Source organism: Anguilla anguilla, chromosome 10 (genome assembly GCF_013347855.1).
Source record: "Anguilla anguilla isolate fAngAng1 chromosome 10, fAngAng1.pri, whole genome shotgun sequence".
Lineage (NCBI taxonomy): Eukaryota > Metazoa > Chordata > Actinopteri > Anguilliformes > Anguillidae > Anguilla > Anguilla anguilla.
Window position 1 is genome coordinate 37,177,067 of NC_049210.1, and position 17,300 is coordinate 37,194,366.

The following is a 17,300-nucleotide window of genomic DNA, read 5'->3' on the forward strand; positions in this document are numbered from 1 at the left end:
GTAAGGCGACTCTAAACTCGGCCTTTCTCTGAGGGGTATGGAGATGCCTTCAAAAGGTGCGACCGTCTGCTTATTGAACTCATTTTGAGCCGTAACTCCTGCCTGGAAGTGTTGACAGCCGGGTTCAGAGGTTCGCCGTTAGACTGAACGAGGTCGCGGGGCTGGCGGAGGCGGCCTTCTTCTTTTCCCAGCATGCCTGAATCCACGTGGGCTTGTCGTTTGAGGGCAGGTCGGGAGGTAGTTCATTTCTGCAGAACATGAGATGCACCAAAAACGTAGCGACAGAAACGACCCCGCTGACCTCTCGCGTGTCCCTCTTCAGAGTGCGACGCCTCTTGCTCGCAGTGTGCCGGGGGGAGCGCCTTCAACTGCACCGCCTGCGCCGCCCCGAACCTCCTGCACCGGGGGCGGTGTCTGCAGAGGTGTCCCCACGGTTTCCATGGCCAGGACGGCACATGTTCCGGTGAGTAGGCACCAGAGACGGGTTGAGTTCCATTTAGTCTCCACCATTCAGGAAATTAAGTGATTTCATTTCATCTCCACCATTCAGGAAATTAAGTGATTTCATTTCATCTCCACCATTCAGGGAATTAAGTGATTTCATTTCATCTCCACCATTCAGGAAAATTCATCTGATTCGTTGAAAAGGCCTTGTTGAATATGCACAGATTTCAGCTAGTTCCATGTTATTATCCTGATTTGGCTCTAATGAAACACACGGCATCCTTAGTCAGCATTTTAAACCCCACCGTTGCATTGCATAAAAGCAGTGATGAAGCAGCATTCTGTAGATGGGTGCTTAATGTTCAATGATCTACATCGCAGTCTCCTCTATGCAGCACTTACAGTATTTTCCCATCTAGTGTGGTAGGGGGGGTAGTAATATTTTACTTGTATGGGATTTAAATGTGCTGGAGGTGTCACAATGTGCACGTAATGCTAGCTGAACGTCAGAATAACTCAAAGTTTATTGTTATGGATCTGTTTTCGTAGTTGTTAATATGATCCTTATATTAGAAAGGCATGACAACAGTCTCTGTGCTGGAAATCCCAGAGGCTACGTTAGCAGGATTGATTCAGCCAATCCAGAAAGAACGATTTCATAGTCGGAAAGTTGAGCCCCAGCAAATTAGATTTTTTTTTATTAGCCAAAGTTTCCTAAATACATAGACTGAAACCGATGGCTGGCTTGCTGGAAGGTTTCTGGATGGTCTAAAACAAGCTGAAAATCTGATACTGGGTTCATGCCAGGCTTCGCATAATCCTGAAAGTGAATGAATTAACCACAAGGGATGAATTATTCAATGCATTCAGCGTGGGTCGATAATAGGGTCTCATTTTGACCTGGGCCTCTGGCACTTAGTGTTCAGTATTGTGTTCAGTGCTGACAGTTGTTCCTTTCCCCCCGCCCCCCCTCACCCCCCCCCCCCCCCCAGCCTGCCACCCCTCCTGCAGGGACTGCTCAGGCCCCTCGGAGGCGGACTGCTCGGCCTGTTTGCCCCACGCCAGCCTGATTGACGGATACTGCAGGACCAGCTGCCCTGAGGGGCAGTACCTAAACTCTGAGGGACACTGTGCTGGTAAGGACTGGGAGCTGGTGGGCGGGCACTTTATGATAATGAGAAGGAGGAGCTTCCTCAAAGATTTCTTGTCAGAAAGAAATATTGTTTGCTGTCAATAATTGACCGTGTATACGTAACCACACAGTAAAATGTTCCATGTTGAATTTATATGTACTCTGTTAGAGTCAAATTAACAGTGGACATTTTGTTCTGCATTGGTCAACTGAAAAACACTCATTGGTACTACCAAGCCCTATTCTAAATTCTAACTTCTATGTCTAAAGTTAGGAACTTTGACCCAAGATCATTGGACTGCATACCAATTTGTACTCTACTTGTACTGTAGGGAAAGTCCAGGGCAAGGTTAAATGCACTCTACAGACTTCACCTTTGGACTTCAGCTCCCATGAGCACGGCATACTATAGCTGAACATTTGTGTGAATTAAGTCAGGTCTTGTAAATTCATGCTAACTTGACCTTCTTATTTATCTTTTTCACGGTAGTGTATGAGTCACACCTGGAAGTGGCCCCCTGTTTCAGCTTTGGCACTATCATAGGTCTTTTGAATAGGGCTGGGGGATCAGTATTGTTTTGGTCTTCTAGAGACCATAGACAAAGTTGGGCGCTGGTCATTGTCTCGCCTTTATTATAGTGATTAATCTCTATGTCACCTGTGTTGAGCCTCCACCCTGCTAACGGTAATGCCAAGAAGAGTGAAGGTGGAGGATGAGGTGGAGGTGGCGTTGCGGGTGAGGGAGGTTATCCTGCAAGCTTTTGCTTGTCGAGGATTTAAACTTGATGTACCAGCAAAGCAGAAGCATCAGATTTTTCACAAAGAACGAAATGAATGGGACCTGGGCGCTCTGGGTTTTTGATGTTGGCTCTCCTGGTTTACTTCAGCGGAACCTTCTGGAACCGTCTGTAGCGCATCGGTCTCTAGCCGCGTAGATAGCCTTGACAGCGCAGCTCTGTGGGCATGCGAGGTTGGCCTGAAGCGGCAGGCCAATATGTTCCCGTCAGCGACATGAGAACCGAAGGGGAGGAGATAATCGGCCGGGTCAGAATTGGTTTTCTGTCTCTCTGAAGGACGATCGGCCCAGATGTGCTCCGCCACAGTCCTGACACAGCGAGGAAAATCAGATTACCGCGTCTCCGCTCCCCTGTTTTTCCACTTTTGCCGCTTTTAAACGCTTCTTTTTTTTCCCTCTTGTTTTGAAAACACGGGCGGTTCGCTTTTGAAATTTGAAATGAGAGGGGCGAAGGCTTTTTTAAGATGTGCTCCATGCCGGCGATGGAATGAGCTAAATGATACGCTATGCTTTAACGTCAACAGTGTTCAAAGCCCCCGGAGCGGTGATAACGTGCCTATGTAATCTACCTCTTACGGGACAAACCAGGTTTGATTCGATTCCCAGAAAGGGGCTCTATCTGTTAGATTAGTCCACAATTACAGTCATTAGTCATGAATTAAGTCACAGCCATTTGTCATTAGTAGACTTGCGGGCTGTCCGGGGAGTTGTATTCACATAGTCTCTTGCCGCAGACAATGGAGAAGTCTTTGGCTGTGTGACTCGCCCACGCTTCCGTTCGTATTAGCAGTCAGCAAACTCCATTTTAACACATTTGTTTTTTTCTTTCATTTGAAGCCCCGGTTGGCATTTTCAATTTTCGTGTCTTGATTGATTCTCTTTCCCCTAAAAAAAAATAAGAAAACGGTTGAATTCAAATGAATAATTTCTTCAAGATTTTCCCACAGGAAAGAAGCTGGAGACAATTGTAGAAGTAACCACCGCAGTTTAAGTAACCTAATCTGTCCTCTGCCCTTCGCTTGAGAAATAGGTTTACTGTATAGACTGTGATAAAGCACAGCTCCCCTGTGAGTTAACAGTATGAAATTGAATTTATTGTGTTTTAAATGCTCCATCACTTTCTCCCGTGATTAAAACCGCGATGAATAATTAATTTGCCCCACACGCCGCCCAAGATAAACCCCTCTCTTACAAGGAAGATAAGCCCCTTTGGAGAAAGGAGGGTAGAGGGGTGATGAATCTCAAATTACATTCAGTTGATTTTAATTGCATTTATGTTCTTCCGTGTATGAGTGTGTGTGTGCGCGTGTGTATGGTGTGTGTGTGTGTGTACAATGCGTGCCAGTATGCCTGCCTGCATGTGTGTGTGTGTGTGTGTGTGTGTGCGCGCGCTAGTCTATGCCCTTTTGTGAGTGTGCACGTTTTTACTGTTCATGCTGAGGGCAAGCCTGTTTATAAAATATGCCCTACAGTTCTGTATCAAGACCCCAAAAAACATATTTTCCATATTTATTTAGCCTGCATGGCCACGCACCACTCCTCCTACTCCAGGTAGCCCTGCTCTCCCTCCATCTTGACCCATCCCTGCTCTCTCCTACTCGCATACGATCCCGTTTTTATCTGTTCCGTCTCATTAGGTTCACGGCCACTCAAGACACAAATTCCCAGCCTCCCAGGGTCGCTGGTCCCTCCGTGATAGTTCCCCATGACCCTGTCTGAAACTCTGCATGCTCCAGAACTACTTTAACTGGATTTATTACTATTATAACAACACCACTCATATGGCTACCAATCAGTTTTATCTTCCCGTCCAGAAATGCATGAATGCTGCCCAGCGTGACCCTCTCACGTGAGTCTGATTTGAACTCTCTCAATTAGCTCTCTCGTGCTTGGTGAAATTCCATGCTTCTACACGAAGGGCCTGATTTACTAAGACTTTTTAGCACATGCAAAACCAATAACATGACCAATGATTGGTCATGGTATTGGTTTTGCACCAATCATTGATTGTGTTACTACTTTTGCATGCGCTAAAATGTTTTGAGAATGCTAAAGGTCTTAGTAGATCAGGACCAGGGTGTGGTCTTTGATTCGGTTCCCATTTGCCCTTAATTTTGACATGCGTGCACACTCAAGCATTTTATTTATTATTTTTTCCCGTGGCTTGGTGAGTTAATGTTGGTGATGGCTGAATTCACTAGACTGTTTATGGAGAAAAACATGGCCACAGAGTGATTCCCTCTGGGTTTAATAAGTGCTTCTTGAATTCAGAATAGAGATTTAGCATTTATGTTGGACGATGGGACCCTTCGATGCCTTCTTACGCGGAAATCTTTGAGTGACACTTTGTGCCTTGGCCGCCCCAGCTCTGTGCAGTGTTTGAGAAATGTGCGTACCTCATATAATCCTGATTAATTATGCTGGTGAGAACATATGCAGCTACATCATGCCAAAATGAGTCATTACCAACTCAGGGCATGCCAAGGGAAGTGGCATCCACACTCCCATAATAAGGAAACCTTATTTCCAGAGAGCGTCTGTGTACGAGGACGTGACTGGAATGAGATTGGTTAAATAGGTGTAACTCTTCCGTTAGGGGACATATGGGAGATATCCTGGACCTTGAAAAGTTGTGATCACCTATAAAACCTGTGTCACATGATCCAGAGTTGCTAAGGCCCTCCTAGCAGGCACAGCCAAGGCGCAGCCAGGTATGGGCACAGTTCAGCATTCACAGATTCAAGCCTCGTTCGCACTCATGCTTCGACCTCAGGTATGTGGTCTGGTCAACCTACTGGAACTGGGAGTCCACAGTGGTGACGCCTTGTCCATTAACCAAGTTGTAGCTGATATATGCCAGCCAGAGCCCAATGAGTTAGCAAAAGTATACTTACTCCCAGCAACATTCCAGGTACACACAGGCTACCAAATGTCATTAGCTAGAGATGCAAATTGGTTCCAGCTCTCTCCTGTAGTTCTGTGAAGACTGTATGGTATTAAAAAATTCACTTTCTCATTATATAGTGCATAGGAGGGCTGTACACACTGCAGCACCAGGGAAGAAGAAAAAAAAGGAGAGAAACTATGAAATTATTCTTCTTTTCTATGTATTATTTTGGGTTTGATCAATTCCTTATCTGTTGATCTGTTTCCTTGGCAGTGGTGAACTATGCGATTACTTTTCTCAGTCGGTAGTAGCAGCCAGTAAGCTCAAAATCTAATCAACCAATTCATCATCTGTTGCAAGGTGACCCCATGCAGCAGCTGAATTATGGGAAACAGCTGTTGAACGGAAGGGGCTGTTAAATGTTTAAAGCGCCGAGCTGAATGAATTTATCTGCATCTGAGTCGCGGATGCTTCTTAAGCTGCGAGACGGTGTCCCCTGAGTACGGCACTTTAAATCTTTAATCAGATATTTCAGCTGCGGGAGTGGCGGGAAACACCGGTGTATGAGTTTAACGCTGCTATCAATCACTGTCTGTCTGTTACCATCGCATGCCCTAACTTATCAGTTTAACTACAGTGTACTCTGGCTTATAAGGTGGAAGGTGCAAGAATAATGTCAACGGTAGCTTCACAAGGTGTTAAGGGCATGGTGCCTCTTTTTATTAATATGGATACTATGCATAATATGAAATTGCACTAAAATGATAGTAGAGGGAGCCCAAATTTGACCATTGGCCACAAATGACTGTGTGGCCTGCCTTTTTACAGAATTTAACAAGAATTTTTAGCCTGTCTACATAGCTGAGTCGCTTTGGATGAGGAACCAGGCAAGTAAGATATCTAGACAGCCACAACTTTGAAAAATAACATATTTTTTTAACAACAGTCGAGGGATCAATAAAATACCATAACATGGATCTAGGGCGTACTTTGCCTTAGAATATTAAAGAAAAAAAAGGAATAAACAAGCCATGGAAATCGTTTCATCTTTTCATTTAGGTGTTATCTTCATACGCAGCCGTGAATGTAAACAAGAGAACGCGCTAACACGTTAATTAGAATATTGTGCGATCCGCGCTATTTTCATTCATTTATTATTTATTTATTTGTTACAAATTACAATGGCCACTTATTTGCGAACCGAGCCGCGCATCCCCGATGGCGGCTTCAGGCAGGCGTCTGCATTTGTTCGCCGCCGCCTCTGATGTTAATTAGGCTTTGAATCGTTTTATATTTCATATGCCGGTGACAGCGTGTTCAGGTGGCAAGAAACTCTCTGGAGACATAATTATTTGACTCCCATGTGACCGCGCGAGCAGCACGTGTCAACGCGTTTGATTTGCCGTGTAGCCACAATCATTTTCTTCCTCTGGGGATTCCGCATGCGTTGTTTTGACTGCTGGATGCGATGTGATGCGACATAGCATTGATGCCTTCATCGCTAATGAAAACACGCAGAGGCTACCCCCCCCCCCCATATGGCTACTCTGCTGTACCCTGTTATGATGCGGACAGACTAATCTTTGCACGGTGAGGCTTTGTCAGTGTTCAAACCTATAAGACGTGCAGAAGCTTCTAGACTTGCTCTCTGTTGAAAGTGCAGCTTTGGGTTCAAGGGCTCTAAATGAGGCTATAGTCTGGTTGGGGACCATACTGTTGGTTTTGGCCCCACTAACAGCAAAGACAGGCACCCACCTGGGCAGGTATTCATGAAAATCTTTTCTGCATACTTCTTCAACAATGCACAGAAGCACACAAAACAGTTGTCGTGTCGTAACCTTGCAACTAAAAATGAGATTTGGTCACTGACTTTTTGGTTTCATTTATGCGCTATTAAGGAATTAGAAGGTATGTAATTTGACATTTGGGGAGTTAGGACTTCATTAAATGTGGTTTCCAAATACCTCCTAATGTCTCACTTAAGTGGATCGGGAACAGGTCCAGGAATAGGATTATTTTTTCTCCTTTTGAAAAGCCTGGTTTCGTGTTGCGTTTTTGTTCTTAAGACGCCCGGACGCACGGTAATTCTTTCACTGAACTTTGTGTGTTGGCACAGATTTCGCGTGCAAACTTAATAAAGGTTAGAATTTGTTTGAGGGCATGCTTGGCCACCCCCATTCAGGCCAGGCGTTGTTTGTTATTCTCGTGTCGCTTGTCGCTGTCTGCAGATGCGTATCTTCACGCCTCGGAGTCAGGGTTTCTTCACGGTCAGTCAGACGCATCCTCTGTGCGATCTGATGGAGGCAGGCTGAGATTAAGCCGGTGTCTGCACACGCCGGTTAGGGCGGCCCTAATGGGGGTAACAACAAGCCCTGAACTGATTACTCCCATTGCTCCACTTATTCACACTCACACTCTCATTCTTTCTCACTATCTTTCTCTCTTTATCTCTCTCTCTCGCCCCTTTCTCTCTGATTCTGTTTGTCTTTCTCTCTCTTCCTCTTTCTCTCTTTCTCTCTCTCCATTTGTCTATCTCTCCCTCGCTCTGACTCTGTCCGTCTTTCTTTCTCCTCTTCCTTCTCTCTCTCTCCCTTTTCCTCTCCCTCTCTCTGACTCTGTCTTTCTTTCACCTCTTCCTTCTCTCTCTCTCTCATTTCCTCTCCCCCTGGTGTCTACCTCTGTCTCTTTCTGCCTCTCTCTTTTTCTATCTCTTTCTGCCTCTCTCTCTCTCTCCCTTTCTTTCTCTTGCTCTCCCTCTTTCTCTCTCCCTCCCGCTCTTTCAGATTGCCATGGAGACTGCCAGCGCTGCGTGGCCCAGGTTGACCTGCAGGCCGACAGGAGCGTGTGCCTGTGGTGTAAGAGCCAGAGGAGCCTGCTCCTGGACGATCGCTGTGTCGCTTACTGTCCGGCTGGGTCCTACAGTCAGCAGGGAGCCTGCCGCAGTGAGTGTCGTCCCTTACTGCACCATTACGCACTAAAATGTCCAGTGTTAAATCAGTCCTTACAGAGTACATACGGCCCCTGTTGGACTCATATGTATGTACTCTGTCAGAGTTGAATTATCACTGCTGTGCATGAGCCTGTCAAATCTGCCAGTCTGTAGTGGATAACCCCTCAATATCCATCTGTTACTATATAACCCTCAATTTGATAACCCATACCGCCCAATTTAGTTTGTATTGCTCATATATGTGTATTTCTGAATTTTTTGTTGAATATTTTTGTGTAGTATCCATTATGTTTTGATTATTGATCTCTGTCCTGCAGTTATGTTTTTTCATCAGTCTAGAACAACTTTCACGCCAAAGGATGCATGTGTTCTACTTCAACGTTCAATATTTACCCACAATGCCTTGCTTTGTATTAAACCAGTTTTCTGTGGGGCATCACATATATTCTTTATTGAACCGTCTGTTGTTTTCATTGTCTGACGGAATTAGTTTTGGTCTGGTCTGGTAACCTTCTCAATTAAATTAAAATGGAGGCACTTCTCTTCATTAGCCATTGAAATGTATTGCTTGTTTAATTAAATGCATTCTATAGGGCTAACGCTGACTGTTATACCGTAGTGTTTCATTATATGGTGAAAATGAGATTGTTATCAGGAGCATGTGTTAACAAGATGTGTGCATACTTAACATGCATTTTGCAGAACTAGATATGCCGAGGAAATCAGATCAGGTTTAAATTAAACTTAATGTGGAATCACATTAGAGGTTTTCATACGATCTTGCTCAGTCTATCGGTTTTCACTGGAACTGTGTTTTTTTGTGTAAGTGCTTTGAGGTGAACCAGGTTTCCACAAAGACCCCCATTCTCTAGTTCACTGTGCTTTGCGGATCTTTGCTTTGGAAGGGGGCATTGGAAAGGTGTTTTCAGGAAGTGGCCACGCCAGACGTCTGATATAAATTCTGTGGCACTCTGGAGATCCAAAAAGGTTTACCTATTCTCCAAAAATATAATGGAAGCAATTGACCTGAGAGGGCAAATGGACCTCCATGAAATATGACTGATGCTCATATTCGCTTCATATTTCTGTTTTTTGGCACATTTTAAATGGCTTTTTGAAGTGAGTCACTGTAAGGGGGTCACAGTAAGTGCATTCTGTTTTCACTTTAAACTTTCCTCAAGAGTGCCACCCGTCCTGTGAGAGCTGCAGAGGGGAGGGGCCTCTGTCCTGCACCTCTTGCCCCGCCCCCTCGGTCCTGTCCCCCTCCGGCCTGTGCGTCCCGCGATGCCAGCAAGGATACTACGCCGACGGAGGCCGCGTGTGTCAGGGTGGGTGCTGCCTGGACCTGTTTCTCACACACGTCGCACAATGGGGTTTTACTTCTGCTTTCAGCAAGAGACTTAACTCAAGGACACTGATAGCTTTCAGAGGATTCGCTGAGTATTCATTGTGCTTTATGTGATATTAGCATTCGATGATAGCTCAGTTCCAAACTCATGCTTGGAATTGTAGAGTGAAGGGTAAAATGGATTGTGTTTGTGTGTGTGTACGTGTGTGTGTGTGTGTGTGTGTGTGCGTGTGTGTGTGTGCATGCGTGCTCCTGTGTGTGTCTCCGCGTGGATTGTGTTTGTGTGTGTGTGTACGTGTGTGTGCGTACGTGTGTGTGCGTGTGTGTGTGTGTACGTGTGAGCATGTGCGTGTGTTTTTGTGTGTTCTTGTGTGGGTGTGTCTGAGTATGTGCACACGTGTGTGTCTGTGTGTGCGCGTGTGTGTGTGTTTCTGTTTGTGTGTCTGTGCATGCGTGTGTGTTTGGGTGTGTGTGCGTGTCTGTTTTTTTCTCCCTGTGTAAATGCGTGCGTCTGATTTACAGCCTGCGACGGCCAGTGTCTGACGTGCGACACGGCGGGGGTGTGCGCGTCCTGCCGCGACCCCGCTAAGGTTCTGCTCTTCGGCGAGTGCCAGTACGAGACCTGCGCCCACCAGTACTACCTCAACGTCACCACCCGCGCGTGCAGAGGTAACGATCCCCTGGAGGCCATTTCACACTCTTTCTTACTGGAATCAGATCTACCCGGATACCATAGAGCGTCTTCGCTCAATAGAAGATTGGGCTTTCTTTCCACAGTGATAGATTTGCTGTAGATGTGCTGATACTTCAATATTTTTTATTGTTTCTTTGGCTGTTTCAGATATGGGTTTTTGTGTATTGGTAAAACACATTTTTCCTTTGAAACATGTTCTAATGAGTAATTGTTCTACGGGTGCAATGGGAATTAAGTTATATAAAGTGGCTGGCTCAGTACTGCATCATGCAATAGTACAAAAGTTTTTTTAAAATAACTTAAATTAGTTTTCTCTGTATTCATTACAAGACACACTGCTGAAGAGCAAATTGTCTGGATGCCAGAAATATTACTGCCATTACTTTTTATGTTTTCATTATTTTTCTTACAAATGCATTTTTTTCATCATTATATATTATATTGTGATTATGCTGTATTTTATGTGCAAGATTGTATGTGCTTCTGGAGACACCTCACAGTAGAAATTCTTGGAAAGATGGAATTAATTCAGCATTATTACTCTAAAGGCACTACCGTAAGTCTGGGAAGCTGGTACCCTGGCAAAATGTTTACTGGGTGGTAACAAAAAGTTGCGGACTTCTGGTATGGACTGTTGACTCGTTATGCGTGTAGTATGCTTAAAATGACAAAGCAAACAGTGTGTAACATTAATTTGAAAGTATTTTTTTCCCTGCAACTGGAAATACATCAAGCTTCAGTCTCACGCACGTTACATATTACTGGCTAGATGAGCGACAGTTGTTTTTTGTAGAAAACCACTCATGGCGACGCTGACATTCGTTTTTAAAATGGGATTGGTGTAGTCAGCCATCCTTCTTATTTCGTTTTCATCTTTCACAGTTGAAACTTTGAGTGCATATATTCTACAGTATCCTTCTCAGTCGATGTAGGAACTTTTTCTCATTCCGCACAGAAGATTGACAGTCCTCTTATTTATGGGAAAGTAAACCGCGACTCAAAAAGAACAGCTATTTTCTTTCTCCTGGCTCCGCATTTCCTCCGGAGAAGCCGACTTAATGAGATCCGGTCGGCTCGGGCGGCGCGCCGCGCCGCGGAGACGGGGAAATCGAATACACAGAACCTCCGTTTCGAGATGAAAAAAAAAAGAAAAAGAAGTGTGGAGGGTGGGAGGAGAAGTTTCGTTTCCGGGGAGAGTTTGCCAAGGCTGAGCCCGGCTTGCCAAGGCTTTTCGGTGGGAGGCTTTCCTGGCGAATGAATGCTGCTGTTTGAGCCACCTGCGGGAGGAGACGCAGGGGAACACATTGGCAGCGCGAGCTGGTTTGTGCTGCCGGGTGGGTGTTGTGTCTGGAGCAGGTGATAGAATGTTACAGTTAAGACACTGGAAGCATTAGGGGTGGCTGTCGCTAGGCGCTAAAATCTAGTCGCCGGGGTCGGCCTGCATTTGGAGCGGAACACATGCAAAGCCGCCTGGCATGTATTTGGATCTGAACACGTGCAAATCCGCCTGGCATGTATTCGACAGGCGTCCTGTGAATGACAAGTATTGGCTTAGTGTTGCGGTGACATGAAAAACGTGGAACTGGCTCATGTAGCCTTGGTTGACTAAATTGTAGGTCCTAAATAAAGACTGTATAAGTTAACTTTATGCATGACATTTTAGATTTTATTTACTCTGTTACTGGGGCAGACAGCGCTACGTCTCCCCCAGTAACAGACCAGCGAATGACTGCGACAGAATGCAGCCATTCTGCTCTGCTTCACCCCCGGCAACAAACCAGGGAATGACTATGACAGAAGCCAGCCATTGGTGCTCTGTGTCACCCGTGGTAACAGACCATGGAATCACTGTGACAGAATCAAATCAGATCAAATCATTTTTATTTCTATAGTACTTTTTACAGAAAACTGTCACAACAACACTTTACAGAAGGCTGCCAGCGGTGCTCTTGTGCATGACGGTGTCACTTCCTCCCGCCCCTTCTCTCCCAGAGTGCGACTGGAGCTGCAACGCATGCAGGGGTCCGCTGCGCACTGACTGCCTGCAGTGCATGGAGGGATATGTCCTCCAGGACAGCGTCTGTGTCCATGGCTGCTCCGTGGGGTCCTTCCAGGATGGAGACAGTTGTCTGAGTCAGTGCCTCACATTTACTTGATGTTGACGTTGCTAATGTTGATTGAATTCAAGAATGGATTCCAATCTAAAGTATTTTTACACTTTTATGAATCCTTTTCCACCTGGTCAAATGTTACCTAGACTCCCTTTAACCCTTTAAGGTAGTGGTGTCCAGTCTTAAATGAAAAGGGCTGGTGTGGGTGCAGGTTTATTTTTTAGCCCAGCACTATGACACCTTATTCAACTGATTAACTCAACATGGTCTTCAATCAAGACATCGATAAGTAGAGTCAGGTGTCTTAGTGCTGGGCTAAATCAAAAATCTAAAAAAATCGGAAGCCCTTTTCGGATAACATTGGACACCCCTGCTTTAAGATGTAAGCTCAAAAATATGTGATTAATTTCCATTAAGAACATTCTAATGCTGATGTAACAATGTTATTGCTGGTAGTTGATAGTAGTGGAATTGTAGAACACTGACATGGAATTTTGAAAAAATTACAGTCCAAAAAAATCTACTCTTCAAAGGGTTGTGTAGCTACTACTCGTGTAGTGTGTAGCGTATTGCATCGTCTGGGCTCTGAGCCTTGAGTGCTGTCTGTGCCCAGGTTGTGATGCCCACTGTGAGCAATGCCAGGGACCAGGCCGCTGCAGAAAGTGCCAGACACCCTATGCCCTGCTCCAGGGACAGTGCGTCGAGGAATGCGGCCAGCGCCACTTTCTAGATTCTTCTACATGGCGGTGTGCTGGTAAGCTGTTCCTCTAGTGCCTGTCAGCCAATCAAATTGATTTATTCACTGCAGGAGCGTCATGGTGCACTCGCAAAGCAAAACACAGAGATTGTATTTAGTGATTTAAAGTGATTTAAAGGGAATAAGATGTATTTGTTACGGTTTACCACATAATTACTTAATAGATATCTAAACAACTGAAAAAGCAGTTGTTAATACAAACAGTAATTTATTGAAATAGTGCAAAGCCTTCAAAACAGTTCAGTCACTTAGCATTCACAAATGATAGATTGATGTATTATATGGGTGTAATTTCATGTGTGAAATCTATTGCATAAAGACAAATGTCTCCTAGGTAGAAGCGTAGAATTGGGGAGTGCTTTGTCACAGAGAATAGAGGGAATTTGTTGGATTTTTTGAAAATCAAACCTCTGATTGATCACTTTTGCAATGGAGCAATTTACCTACATTCCAAAATGCAGCCAATACCCTGAGGCCAAAGCCTTTTCAATTAGTATGCTTGGGCTGTAGCGAACACCAGACGAAACTGCCAAACAGGAGGAATGGCCGCCTCGCAGGTTGTGCACTCAGCATTGAGTCTTTTTTTCCCAGCATGCCCTGCTCACTGCGTGCAGTGTGACGGGGCCCAGGACTGCACCCTGTGCAGTGAGAACGCCTTCCTGAAGAACGGGCTCTGCACAGCCGACTGCGGCCACGGTTTCTACGCCGACACCAGGACCAGAACCTGCAAAGGTACTGGAGGACCGCCCCCCTCTCGGGTGTTTTAACTGATAGGTTGCTCCCTCTTACCATATTAAGTAATTAAGTTGGTATTCGAAACATGCATGTGGCCATTGTAAAGGTATTTTACAGATATTCGTGCCCTGGGGATGTCCTACATATTGAAAGTCTATGGGAGGCACTGCTCTTGAGACAGGGATATGAAGTATATTTATTACTGAGATCTGATCCCCAAAGTAGGAAACCTAATACTGTTCTTCATGAAAACACGTTTACACTCTCAGAAAAAGTTATTTGATTCTTTTGTCTCCCGTTCTTTATGAAACCCACTATGGTGGGTTGTGAAAAGTGTGAAAACTTCCAGATTGGTCCATGTTGCCTGACAAAGAACGCTTGACCTAGACAGGGTTCCTTTATGGAGACACAGAGGAGCCTTTTGGAACCCTTTCTTCTGAGAGTGTGTATATACAGTTAAATGCAAAAGTATTGGGACAGTGACACTTTTTTTTGTTGTTTTGTTATTGTGCCCTGAAATGGGGGGGTGGGGGGGGGGGGCTATGTATAAAAAGTCTTGTAATTTCCACATGGTGAAACAAAAATGTGTAAAAACACCATTTATTAAAAGATAAGAATCTGCACTTTAACCAATTGTTTGATTGCACATCTAAAATTATGTAGTACAGAGCCAAATTGAGAGAAAAAAAAGTATTTGTCCCAAACATTATGGAGGGCACTGTATGTATTGAAAACCCCTTGTTCATAGGAGCTGTAGTGGGTAAATTGCTTGGTTTGAAAAAAAAAGTTTGTCTTAAAAAACTGAATTTGAATTTACCCTGCATCCCTCTGCATCCCTTTAGCGAACAGCCACGCCCCTTCCTTGCACGTGAACAGCTCCCTGCTGGTGAAGGTGGGCGGGACCAGGCCTCTGGACCTGTCCTTCATGACGGCCCAGGACCCGGACGGCTCCGCGGAGGACCTGGTCTTCCAGCTGGTCCAGCCCCCCAGCAACGGCAGGCTGCTTCGCCTGGCCAACGGGAGAGAGGCGGGCCTGAGCAAAGAGGACACCTTCACCTTCGCCGAGCTGCGGGGCGGAGCCATCCGCTTCGCCCACGCCAAGGAGAAATCAAAGTGAGAGCGGTGACACGCGGCTAATCCGGCCTCCCCGCCTCCCCCGGGCGCCGCCTCTTCTAATTCCGAGACGATTTCTCTTGTGGAAATCTCTGTTTGTCATCTCCCGGTGACGGTCACTGCACATCCACGTCAGGTGCAATTGCCTTTCGGTCAGAGTCGCCGGTGCGGTCAGATATCGATCGCGGATCATGTCGTGTGTCCAAAATTTGTGGGAGGGGTCTGCGTAGATCACCCGTTCTCCACTTTCACACATAATAAAAAATTATCAAAATTCATTGATAATTCATTCATTTGATATTATATTTCTTATATTTCTGCAGCAGTATGGAGAAATCAGGCGATTTTTAAGAAAGATATTTCAGGAAAAACTTAGCATCCTTTTAATGTAACCACACCTTTGTATGACATTCAGGTGTGTTGGGTCAACTGAAGCAAAATGTGATTTCATCCCCTCACTGGTGTGAGTTGTGGAGGGACTGCGGAGTCAAAATCATTTCTTTGATGCTAGTGTGGGGGGGGGATGCGGAGAGGGGGGCTGGAGGGGGTGAGCCAATCCCCTGTCAAACGCTCCAGCGGCTCCACAGAGGTAATTAAATGTAATGACCTCACAGAGGGTTCATAATGACCTCACGGAGGGTTCATCCAATCAGACCCCCCGAGTGACTCTTCACGGCCTCCCGCACTGAAGCGCTTTGTGTTCCCCGCAGGGCGAGTCGCAGATCCAGTCGCATGCTGGAACCTCGTCTGTTCCCCCCCCCCCCCCCCCCGTCCTCTGCTCTTTCATTCTCTCTGTCTCAATTTCTTTCCCTCCCTCCCGCTCTCTCTATTGCCCGAGTCACCTACTGTATCAGTTTGGTCACTCTAGAAGTTTCTTACCGTGCCTCTCTCTCTTTCTTTGTGTCTTTCTTTATGTTAGTCTGTATCTTCTCTCCTTGACTTCTCCGTTACTCATTCGCTCTCTTTTGATGTTTATAGCTGCCTTTCTGTTGCAGTCTCTTGTCTACGTTCTATCTCTTTCTTCCTCTCTCTGTCCCCTCTCCCCCTCCCTCTCTCTCACTCTATCTCTTTCTCTCTCTCTGTGTCCTGTTCTCTTCTCTTCCCCCACCTCATTAATTTGAGGCTAATTAGCGGCTCGCTCTGCTTTTTGTTGCAGGACCGGGCGTTTCACCCTGCGGGTCAGCGATCAGCAGCTCTTCTCCCAGCCGGAGGCTGTTAACGTCCAGGCCGTGTCCCTGCAGGTAAGGGGGTCCCCCAGCCCGCGCCCTTGCCCCTGGACCAGCCCCCAGATACGAGGCCCGGTAGCTAACGGCCACTACCCCCGATCCGCTCTGCTCCAGACGGTGACAGAGCGAAGCATTCTGGGTAGACACGCTCCGCAGTCTCTTCTCTCGGCCCGTATCGCCACACATCCTCAGCCACGCCGGGGATTGTGGGAAGAATCCTCAACACGAATTCAGAGAGGCAAGCCACGGATTCAAAGGCTTCCTTATTTGACACGGCAAAGCAATCTTGGAATTTTGGAACTGAGAATTATCCCAGTGACATACAAATGGAGTGCTGCTCTGTGTTCTTTGTTATGCAGCTGAAAATTTCCCTGGTAGCATCTGCAGTCTCAAAGGATGTGGCTTTGTCTCTGACCTCAGGTGTTTAGCTTGCATTGTGAAATGCAAGGTGCTTTATCAGAAGAGAATTTTTTGTCTCTGAGGACTGAACAAAGTCCTAGTATTCCAGAGTGACGTGTCTTTTGTTAATAATACTGAGCCTTAAACACTATCTAGTTAGAGAACACAACTTTTAACTTAGCCATGAAATCAATGTCATATCTCTAGATTCAAGCATATTTTGGGGTATATATTTCCAAAAGGAAATAACTGAATTCTTCTGTGATTTATTTCTTTTTCTAGGGATGGAGATTAGTCAGTGCCAATATTGTTCAGAGCACCTTTGCCGTAGGGAAGGCTCCGTTTTGTAATAATGTTTTGATGCTGTGTCCTCAAATCCGAAACTCAAAATGAAAAAGGGCACCAAACAAAAACTTTTTTCCGTCCTCACAAACATAGTAGAACCAACCAGCGCCTACGTGACGGCAGCCGGCTAAAAATATGAACCTCCCGGGTAGTCCATAAACAGGAAGGGAGAAGCGTGGACCTTTAAGAGCCTGTCGACGCCCGGGGCCTTGCAGAACAGTGTTCGATTTGTGGCACGTAGCAGACAGGGAGAACTTCTCTTTGTTTTCCAAAACTCACTACGCTGGCGGCATAGACTGTCAGCTACAACTAGGCGGCTGCGGGCGGTGGCTAACCGCTGCTTGAGCCTGCCAAGATCCGAGA

General features: G+C 45.8%; 1 protein-coding gene across 3 annotated transcripts in view; it reads left to right on the forward strand.

The window, feature by feature from the left end:
* fras1 (Fraser extracellular matrix complex subunit 1) overlaps positions 1-17,300 on the forward strand; it is a 114,719-nt gene that overhangs the window by 59,821 nt on the left and 37,598 nt on the right. For all 3 annotated transcript variants that reach the window (XM_035379762.1, XM_035379760.1, XM_035379763.1), the window contains exons 19-28: positions 323-463; positions 1,437-1,580; positions 8,043-8,201; positions 9,391-9,537; positions 10,080-10,226; positions 12,244-12,384; positions 12,976-13,116; positions 13,711-13,851; positions 14,697-14,967; positions 16,124-16,208. In XM_035379762.1, the coding sequence (XP_035235653.1) occupies positions 323-463; positions 1,437-1,580; positions 8,043-8,201; positions 9,391-9,537; positions 10,080-10,226; positions 12,244-12,384; positions 12,976-13,116; positions 13,711-13,851; positions 14,697-14,967; positions 16,124-16,208 (1,517 nt within the window). The remainder of the gene's footprint in view (positions 1-322; positions 464-1,436; positions 1,581-8,042; positions 8,202-9,390; positions 9,538-10,079; positions 10,227-12,243; positions 12,385-12,975; positions 13,117-13,710; positions 13,852-14,696; positions 14,968-16,123; positions 16,209-17,300) is intronic.